The sequence below is a fragment of the Mus caroli genome, chromosome 9 (genome assembly GCF_900094665.2).
Source record: "Mus caroli chromosome 9, CAROLI_EIJ_v1.1, whole genome shotgun sequence".
NCBI classification, from domain to species: Eukaryota; Metazoa; Chordata; class Mammalia; order Rodentia; family Muridae; genus Mus; species Mus caroli.
Window position 1 is genome coordinate 10,652,675 of NC_034578.1, and position 10,171 is coordinate 10,662,845.

The 10,171-nt window shown below is 43.0% G+C and overlaps 1 protein-coding gene across 4 annotated transcripts in view; it reads right to left on the reverse strand.

Moving 5' to 3' along the window:
* Nucleotides 1–630: 630 nt before the first annotated feature.
* Nucleotides 631–10,171, reverse strand: part of Kdm4d (lysine demethylase 4D) — a 38,910-nt gene continuing 29,369 nt past the window's right edge. For 3 of the 4 annotated variants that reach the window (XM_021172761.1, XM_029481055.1, XM_021172763.2), the window contains 2 exons: nucleotides 7,588–7,712; nucleotides 631–4,392 (listed from right to left, as the gene is read on the reverse strand). In XM_021172761.1, coding sequence (XP_021028420.1) covers nucleotides 2,559–4,085 — 1,527 coding nt within the window. In that variant the 5' untranslated portion in view covers nucleotides 4,086–4,392; nucleotides 7,588–7,712 and the 3' untranslated portion in view covers nucleotides 631–2,558. The remainder of the gene's footprint in view (nucleotides 4,393–7,587; nucleotides 7,713–10,171) is intronic. The other variant, XM_021172764.1, reaches the window with a different exon arrangement.

Here is a 10,171-nt window from a genome sequence, read left to right on the forward strand (position 1 = left end):
CCAAATCTGAGGCCAGTTTGGGTTACCTGAGACTGTCAACATGAAAAATACAACCAGCATGAAGAGTACCAGGAAAATAAGCTGGGTGTGTATAGTTGACAAAGCTATTTAGTAGGTTGGTTTCTATGACCAGAGCTTGATAGGGCCACAGAGGTAATCTCCATGCCGGGTGAGAAGGAAGCCTTCAGAAAGCAGGGTGCAGGAGCAGGCCACCATTGTCCAGCACTAGGAACTCCAGGCTGGAGACCTCAGCCGAGTACAGAAAGCCTGGACTCCACAGCAAGACTCCAATTGCAAAAAATAAGAAACAACGAGGAGGGGAGAGCGGGGGAGCGAGGGAGAGAAAGAGAAACATGCCTGAGACTTGTGGTTAAGAAGAACTGGGTATGGTTGCACTCCCTCTAACCGCAGCACTTGGGAGATGGAGGTAAGAGGACCAGAAGTTCAAGGCCATCTCCTAGCTACATAGCCAATTGGAGGCCATCCTGGAAATACACTATACTCATTTTTTTTTTTAATCTCAATCCTTTTCTTTTCAAAACTGGGTTTCTCTGTGTAGCCCTGGCTGTCTTGGAACTCACAGAAGTCCACCTGCCTCTGCCTCAGGAATGCTGAGTTAAAGGCATATGCCACCATACCCAGCTGACATCCCGTCTTAAAAGCACAACAGAATTGTACAAAGAAAAGCATCCTTCCTTTGCTTTAGTGGAATTTATGGAACATTAACTTTCTCCTTTGCAGAACTATTATGAGACTGTGAAACCACCCTGCATGATGGTCAGGATTTGGATTTTCGTTTCTTTTCTTCAGAAGCCCCAAGTCTTAATATGTAGCTCACCCTTTAAACCCAGCTTGCATTTCAACTCATAATCCTCGTGCTTCTTCTTCCCAGTGCTAAAATTCAAAGGCCTTGGCAGCGACCGCTCAGTTTTAGTTTCTACCTCAGCACTCTATCTAGGTGCAGGAAGTTTGCCTCTGCATGTGTCCCTAGTGAGAGCTCTGATGCTCAGTAGACAGAAGAAAAAATGAGCCTCTCTTTTAACCCATTAAGTGTACTTAGAACAAATATTGACTTACATTTTCTTTTGTTTTTTGAGACAGGATATATGTATCCTTAGATGGAATTTACTTGTAGAGCAGGCTGGGCCGTTCATATGGGCCTGTCTCTGCTTCCTGAGAGCTGGGATCAAAGGCTTGAGCTCTCATACCCAGATAAATATTAGCATTTGCATAGGTGTATATGTGTGTGGGGTGGTGAAGATGTGTGTGTGTGTGTGTAAGGAAGTGTTTGTTTTGGATGGATGTCACTTTGTGGAAATGGTTCTTCATGCCACCACAGTTCTGAGGGTTGATATGTCTGTAGGCTTGTGAGCCAACTGCTTTAACCTGCTGGTCCATCTTTAGTCCCTCCTTAGATGTTACTATCAGACATATACATAGAGAGAAGGCCTGGAGCCACTTCATCCTGGAAGGCTGCACAGCACAGGGGGCCTTTCCAAGGCCCAGCTGTAGAAAAAGACAGGGTGAGAGCACCAAATTCTATGTGCAGAACCATCCCGAGCCAGAGACTGCCATGGAGCTTGGAGATTGTTCTCCTGGGACTAGAAGGAGTTCATTTGTGTCCAGGCATAGAGGGAAGAAGGCAGCTATGTGGGGGTGGTGTCTCATGACATCCATAGGAATTTGCTTCACAAGGAAATGAGAAGGCATTGGGCCAATGAGATGGCTAAGTGGGCAAAGATGCTTGCCACCGACTCTTTGCATTGAGTGGGATCTCTAGGGCCCCCACATGGTACATGGGAGAACCAACTCTAGCCAATATCCTCTGACATCCCCAGTTGCACCCTGACTCACACACTACCAGACATACAACACACTCACACACTTGTAAATAAAAATGAATGGCTTTCATGCAAATTGAAAGTGTGGTATGGGAGAAACAAAGAACTTGTTACTGCACAATGACTTATTTCCCTAGATTAGACATGACCATTTCAGGAGACAGAGTGTCGTCCCAGTGATCCACTATTTGAAACTTCAATATTAGAAATAAAGTCTAGGTGTAACCTTTTGGCTGCTTTGCTTTATTTGTGAAAGCTGGGTGAGACACTGTGTAAGACATCAACTTCGAGAGGTCATCTGAGACTCTCAAGTGGTTTTAATCTTTTTTGTGACTACTTTCTTTGTGAGGAGTAATCTAGTGGTCAAAAGTCAGATATTTTGCAAGAAATGGCAGAGGGGGAGGAAACTGTGAATGCTCTGCTGCCTCTAGAGTTGGCCTTGAGGATGGGAGATCAGTGCTGAGCAGCCTCAGCTGAATTTAGCTTGCAGAAACTCGACAGTAGTGGCCAATGAAACCTCAGCTGGAAGAGCAGGAGTTAGCAGTTATCCAGAGGCTTGCCAGGTTCTGGAAGTGCATGGTGTGTTTAGGAGTTAGAACTGACCAGGAGCTCTCTCAGGTATGGCCAATGTCCTGCAAACTCAGTCAAAACTATGAGGTAATGGACTTAGGGAGCATCCTTAGTGCAAGACAATGAACTATAAACCAGGACATAGGTTTAGGGGTCGGAGGTCAATACCCCTTCAGAAGCTGTCATAAGATGCTGTGGGCCAGGGTTCACAAGTCCTGAGTTGACTATTAAGTCTCCACTCACAGACTGGGGCTGAAGCTCTGGACTGGGGCTTGTGTCATCTGTGCCTGCTGGAAGTCGCCTCTTGACTGGAGCTCCATTGGAGGACTCCTGAACTCCTAGTTCACAAGGACGACGACCAAGACCACATCTTCCAGTTGATATGTGACCAGAAGAAGACAGACTCAGAGGATGTAGTGGGGCTCTGGCTGAGTCAGACTTCTGGACCTCATCACCTTTCACATCTGATGGTTGCCTGGAGGTGTGGCACACCTGCATGTTGCAAGGAACATTACTTGCTATAGGCAGAACAGAGCGTGAGACCTGGCGAAGCCGGAAACGCTTCAAGCCCCAACTTTTTCTTGGTGCTTTGGTCACCCACCGGGTGGTGAGCTCCTGACTGGTAGGTCCCATAGTCTCTGTGTGGTCCACAACTGCCTGATCTTTGCCACGTTTCCACAGTTCATATCGCTCAGGCTGCAAGATCCTCACAAAGGCATCCATGGAGAAACTCACCCTGGCCTCCCCACAGCTGCACTGAGATGCCACCTTGCCATAGTCAATCCATCTTGGGGTGGCAAAATTGATGGCCTCTGCACAGTTGAAGCCATGGTTGAAGCCCGCGTGGTAGCCATAGGGAAAGGTGACCATGAACTCCCCAGCCTCCTGGGTGATGCGGCCAAAGGGGATGCCATTCTCCTTAAGCACAGTGGGTGAGATGAGCGCCACCTTGTGCCTCAGGAAGGCCTGGCAGCCCTTGGAGCTGCCAGGGAAGAGTTCCCTGGCCAGGCGCTCCAGGCGCCTGCCATGCTCAGGGGGCACAGCATACCAGGTCTTGGGCTGCCCAAAGTGTAGGTAGTTGATACTGTACAGGTCCATGTCCTCCGTGTGCCACGCAAAGGTGGTCTTCCACATGCCAAAGTACAGGTAGGGCGTGTTGACACCCTCAATCACTATGCCACATTCCTGTTCCAATAGGTCTTGAATTGTTCCCAGGTGACCCACATTCCACTGTTGAGTCTTCCCATCAAACAGGGAGCCGCTGACGTCAGCACCATAAATCGGTGACTCATACAGGCGATTCTTCCAGTATTTTCTCTCCAAATCTTCAAAATCCAGGTGTGGCGGGGTCTGGTACTTTTTGCTGTTGGCCAGCTCACGATACTCCCCCACTGTCATGCCTTTCTTCTTCTTATGGTATTGGGTGAACACGCCTGCCTGCCCAGAGACCACTTGCTGCAGGGGAGTTGCTATCAAGATGTTGCTTATATTGTCATAAGACTGCCTGGCCCTCCATTCTTTTGGTGGGATGACCTTGGCCAGTCCAGCTCGGTGTGCCCCTTGGGACTCCATGTAAGCAATGTATTTGTCAAAATCATTAAACTCTTCTTTGGTTGGACGAAATATCATTATACTGCAATTTGGATTCTGAGTGCATGTGGACTTAGTCTTCATAGCTTCAATGTATACACCAAATTCCAATATAGGCACAGGATTGAGGAAGGGGATTTAAAAAATAAATAAAAAAGACTTGCTGTGGCTGTGATGGAGCCGAATCTCCTGACAGCCTCTGTGCATATGATGGGACTAACTTTTGTTAGGCTTGCTGACTAACCCAGAGCCAGCACTCAGGGCATCAGCTCAGTCAGGGAGCCTTGGTCTAATATGTCCCGTTGGAACCTGGTTCTTTCCTCTTGTTGGCTACTGGGTGCACAGACAGGGGTGCAGCAGAATCTCTTCCGGGATGTTACTAAGACACAATCTGAAAGAAAAAGGTTTGAAAATGTTTTTTTAAAAGCTCTTAGCGAAATTCAAATTAAACAGATCATTGTATAGTACTTGCAGAGCCTCCTTAGATGGCTGTTAGTGCCATGGTCTGAGAGCACTGGCGATAGTGTTTCTAATACCCATTCTGCAAGCATCCAACACTCACCAACAGTGGGATGGAGAAGTGCATTGCTATAATAACCTCTAACAGAAGACCATCAAGCGGGAAAGATGGGAACCAGTTTTATAAATTTGATATCAGGATTTTTCTAATTCAAGAGGATACCTATTACAAGATTCCATCTATTAAGATTGAGACAAGACAAAGAAATGTACGTTCAAAGTTCAAAGTCAGTGTTCAAAGTACACAGAGTGTGTATTTCTGTGAAAGAGATGTTTGTGGGAGGGAGCCCAAGGAGGAATTTGCAGGATGTGCAGTTGCTAATATGTTCTCAACCTAGATGCTACTTAATGCTTATCAGAGTGGCTTGTTGTGATCATTCATCTACCATGAGGATCTTTACAAACTTCTCTATATTAGCTTCAAATACTTTAGAGAAATGAGCACCAATGCCAGAAAGCATGAATACCTGGATTTGAAGGAAAGGGTGGTTAGAAATGAACCAAACATGCAGTTTAAAAAAATCTAGGTAACTAGAATATGAAGTGAAAATATGTTAAGAAAAAAGAAAATTAAATATGGGTCAGCTGTTTGCATAACTCACATTGTGTGATTTTATGGTCACATAAATGTTTTTGCATCACTGGTCTGACACAGCCCAGTACAGAATGGTGAAACTTTCTCTATGAGTAAGGGCTGCCCAGATATATAAGGAAAGTAAACGGGAGGGGTTCAGTCAGGTCAGAGCTTCTCCATGGCCACGTATCAGAAAGACAAAGTCTACAGAATGTAGAATGTAGATGGGAGAGCAAGCACATAATGATCCATCTATCCTAGATCAGAATCTATCAGAAAGAGCACTGAGGGCGGTGAGGGAGGAGGAGATGCCATTTCTAAGGCTAATCTTTTTTCCATCTGGTCAAACATTTCTGTTAGGGTGCTGGGAATGCTGAGGTAGAAGCATGGAATACCAAAAACTGATTTATAAATGAGCCACATCTTAAACTGAATACTTTTTTAAGCTTTGATATCTTCTCTAGTTTTTATTTTGTGCTCTTAATCACACTATTTCTCTCCTTTCGCAATCTCTCTCCTCATATCCTTAATTTTTCTACTCTACCTTTTCCTAACTAGATGAACTTGACCCTCATCTTCTTTTTCTGTCTCAACAAAATCCATCCCTTCTCATCTCCTGCAGTTCTTTGGGGATTTATCACGTCGACCTTCACTTGCCAAATGTTTATTGAAACAGTTTTCTATCCTACCCCTTGCAGCCTCACAGATCCATGGAATTGGCTCATCAGCAGCCCTGCTTTATGGCAATTGATGTGGAGATGATGATTTGAAAACCCATTGACTTGTGTCTTCAGTCTTAATTTCTATCTGGTTCTGCCTTGTCTTCCATACAATGTACTGAGGCCCAATGGCCCACAGAGTCCTGTCTCCTCTTGTTTGTACCCCATCTCTCCTGCTCTCCTCCCAGAAGAGACTACTCCTCTCCCAAGCTGGTCTCTGCACTTCAGCTCCTTCCCTTGGCAACCTCCCACCTTCAGTCCAGACTGCAGTCAGTTAAGCAAATACTATCACCATGTCCTTTATGAAGCTATCAGTCACCAGTATCTTTCTTGGTAAAGCTTATGACCTTCTTGACAAACTGACTTCCCCCACCGGATGCCACTCTGGGAGTGCCTTACTCATGCTGGTGTTTAGTAGTCATAGTCCTTGACCTCTATGTCACTATCCCTCTTCTCTAGACTTTATTTTGTTCCTTGGACCCACCACTACTACCCTCATACCATGTACGTGCAACCTTCTCTCATTGCTCAGGTCTCAATCTTAACTTTCCACCTAGCATGCTGTTGGCACTCATTGGTGCTGACATCTGTCCCTTTGTCTAACTCTCTGTCACAGCCCCTTTACTACTCATGCTCTCAACTTTGCTCATGTGTTGGATCTTCCACTGAGGATTTGAAAGTCAACTGTGAAGAACAAGTGGACCATTTCCCCTTGAAAGTAATTCTGGTGGACATCTTCATTTACACCAATGGTAACACAGCTCTACCAGTCACCTGACAGTTTTATCTCATTTCCTATCTAAATGGTCAGTAATTTCAAAGGCATCAACAGAGGCTACTGTGAGAGCCTGAGGCCAGCTTCATCAACATGAGGTCTCTTTGTGTTCTTACCCTCCCCATAAGAAACCTCAAGATGCAGCCTACTTAGTAAATTCCATAAGCCTTGAAGGTTGATTTCTACCAATACTCCATGTATCATGTAATAACTCCCCATCTTATTCCAAGTTTTTAATCTTAAAAATTATCTATAGGGCTAGAGAGATTGCTCCATGGGTAAAGTCCTTGCAGCACAAACACGAGGACCAGAGTCTCTATCTCAGGGCTTATGTACAAGTCAGTCATGGTACTGCGTCTGTAACCCTAGAGCTGAGGAGTGGGGACAGAGAAGAGATAGACTGGTGGGGAGTAGTCCATCCTAAATAACTAACTTCTGGTTCAGTGAGAGACCCTATCTCAAAATAATAATAATAATAATATGGAGAATGATAAAGACACCTGAGATGTACTACTGACCTCTACATAGGCACACAGGGACAAATGCACATCCATACAAATGTGCATACCCACATAATCATATACATATGATTTTTAAATTACTTTGATATATACAATCAAGTTTAAATATATAGGCAAATATTACATTCAAGAACATGGTCTTAAAAGAGATAATTTAAAAGGAAAGTTAAATTCAACACTGAGAATCTTTTCTCAAGACATAATAGAAATGCTTGCTGTTAACATAAGTCCCCGTTTCTAATTGAATATTCAATTAAATGTGGTTTGAGCTAGGCATATAGAGTTTTTTTAAACTACATTTTTAAATACTCTAGAAAGAATAAAGCAATGTCTCTGTATATAGTCTTAAGATGCTACATATCCAAAGGCAATACTGTGTTTTTACAAGTTTAATCATGCTCATGATAGAATTGCCCAGAATCTGCCAACTATTGTTACAGCAATCCTTCAGTACTGCAGCTAAATCTCAAATATTCACCTTCACAGTAAGTCTGGCCTCTGGCTTCTCTCAAGTAAAGAACAGTTGTCATGTAGACTTCATCTGATCTGTGGCAACCATAGTAACGGGAACCTTCACCCCAAAAGACTGGATGGTTCTGACAGCTGAAGAAAAGTAGTTAATCTCATCAGTATGTTAAAGAATAAATGATGTCTTAATCTGAAGAATCTCTGGAAATTAGAAAGCCATTGCTCTTCATCTTTTAAAAAACAGTGTCTCCAGTCAGCCAGCTTACTCAGTGGGTAAGGCACCTGCTGCCCAGACTGATGATCTGAGTTCACTCTCCAGGACCCAAAGGGTGATGTAGAGAACCCCAACCACAAGTTGTTCTCTAGCATCCACATGTGCACCATGGCACATTCTCCCTGAAACCCTCAACACAGAATAAACAAATAGTAACAATGCCTACATTTTGTGTGTGTGTGTGTTTTGAAGACAAAGTATTAATGGCCCTTTCCCCTACAGCCCTAGAACACGCTGTAAAGGAGTAATATATGTATTACATGCTATTTGCATGCTCCAAATCTACTGCTTTACATGGGGATTACTAGCACCTTGCCTCAAATATTATCCACCATTTCCTCATACAGCATCATTTTTTATTGACTATCATTCATCAATCATAATGCTTGTTAGCTGAGAAGTTCAGCTGAAAAAGTGGAAAAAGAATTATAGAAATGATTCACCTCTCCCCTCTCTGGACAATTATTGTTCACATGACCATAGTTACTACCTATCACTTACATGCAAATATTCACCTGTCTTCAAGAATCTGAAACAGCACACCCCGTAAAATATTGAAATTCCTCAGGTTGCATACATGTAAATGAAATGACAGTATGGATGATTTTAAGATCTTTAGCACATAGTGCCAATGCTTTTCTGTAACAAACTATTATTCCCCAATGTTGAGCAACCTTAGTCTTTAAAGCCTTTTACTACTTGGTGAAGTATAGCTCAAGTTATAATTTGCATATCTTGGGTCACCATGGAGATGAACGTTTTCAGTAGTGCTGGCCTTTGGAGCTGGTCATACTCACCCACTCTTGTTTGTCCACTCTTCATTAACAGTAGGGTGTTTCCATATTGTTTAGACAAACATTTTACATATTACTTGTACATAGTACACTGTAAGCCCTTTGTTAGATTTATTAATTTTTCTGCCTATTTGGCATAGCTTTTATAGTTCTTTAATTCCATTGAAGTTAAAATGTTTTATGTTACGTATTTTCTCATGTAAACACAAACACAAGTATTATCTTAATTTTATCTTTTTACGTGATTATTATAGCTTTTATTCTGCAGTTTTATTAGAGTTTATTAACTTTCAAACTTGCTTTTGTGGGTTCTGGTGTAGATGCCCCTTGTTTTTATACTTTCTGTAGTGAGTTTGGTCTGGCTTTCCCCTTTGGCCCATAGAAGCTTTCCTCCCGGTGTTTAGCTAGCCTGACAAACAAGGCTAGCTTTATGAAGTTTCTGAGCTACTTCTTTGAGGGCTTTCCCTGCCTGTCTCTCTCTGCAATACCTGTTAACTGGATGCTACCATGTCCATGGGTCAACCCCTTCTGATATTTTTATTTCTCCTAATTCTCTAGGTCTTTTAAATTGGTAAACTGAATCTTCTGAGTTTTTTTCCTCATCTTCACAAATCCGTATTTTTTCCTTTTGTTGAACTTTTGATTTTGCAGTAGGTCATTTCTGTTGCCTTAGTTTTTATTGTGTGGATTCCACTTTTTCATATTGATCTTGTTTCACAGATACACGAATTTTAATCTCTAAAAAACACTGCTTTTCAAGTTCTGTTCCTTGACATAGTCTCTTTGAAGAGGCTGCTTGTCTCTTAGTTTTGATCTCTCACATGCACATTTAAATTCTTCATCAGACACCTGACAGTCCTTAGTTGGTTACAGATCAGGAAACTGACTGGAAGTGAGCTCATTTTGGATGGTGATCACCTACATGGGGACCTGTTTATTTCCTCTAGGTTGGACATAGTCCACAGTGAAAGATCTCCTCGGGGAAACAGGTCTGGATTCTCCACCCAAAGGAAAACAGCAGCTCAAATTTCCACTATCTAACATTTTAAAATTCACTGCTGAGTAATCTCCAGTCCAGAATCTACCTTTACTCGTGCTGTAGAACATGAACTGTAGTCTTCTGCTCCATCTGCCTAATAATGTCCTAGATTTCAGAGAAAAGGTCTCATTTCCAGAGGTGCCTACTGCCATGACATCCATCCTAAACCCCTTAGGTCCTGCAGAGATAACTGTGTTGCTTGGCTTTCATGCTGATTTAGGACTCTTCTGCAGGATTTTATAAATCAGGATGTATTTCTACAACTAATCTGCTGCCTTATCTCCTTTTTTAAAAAGATTTTCTTCTACAAAAATTTTAATGGGTTATCATGGCTATAATTATGGCTTTAAATACACTTAAAACTCCCATTTTTAAGCTGGGCGTGGTGGCGCACACCTTTAATCCCAGCACTCAGGAGGCAGAGGCAGGAGGATTTCTGAGTTCAAGGCCAGCCTGGTCTACAAAGTGAGTTCCAGGACAGCCAGGG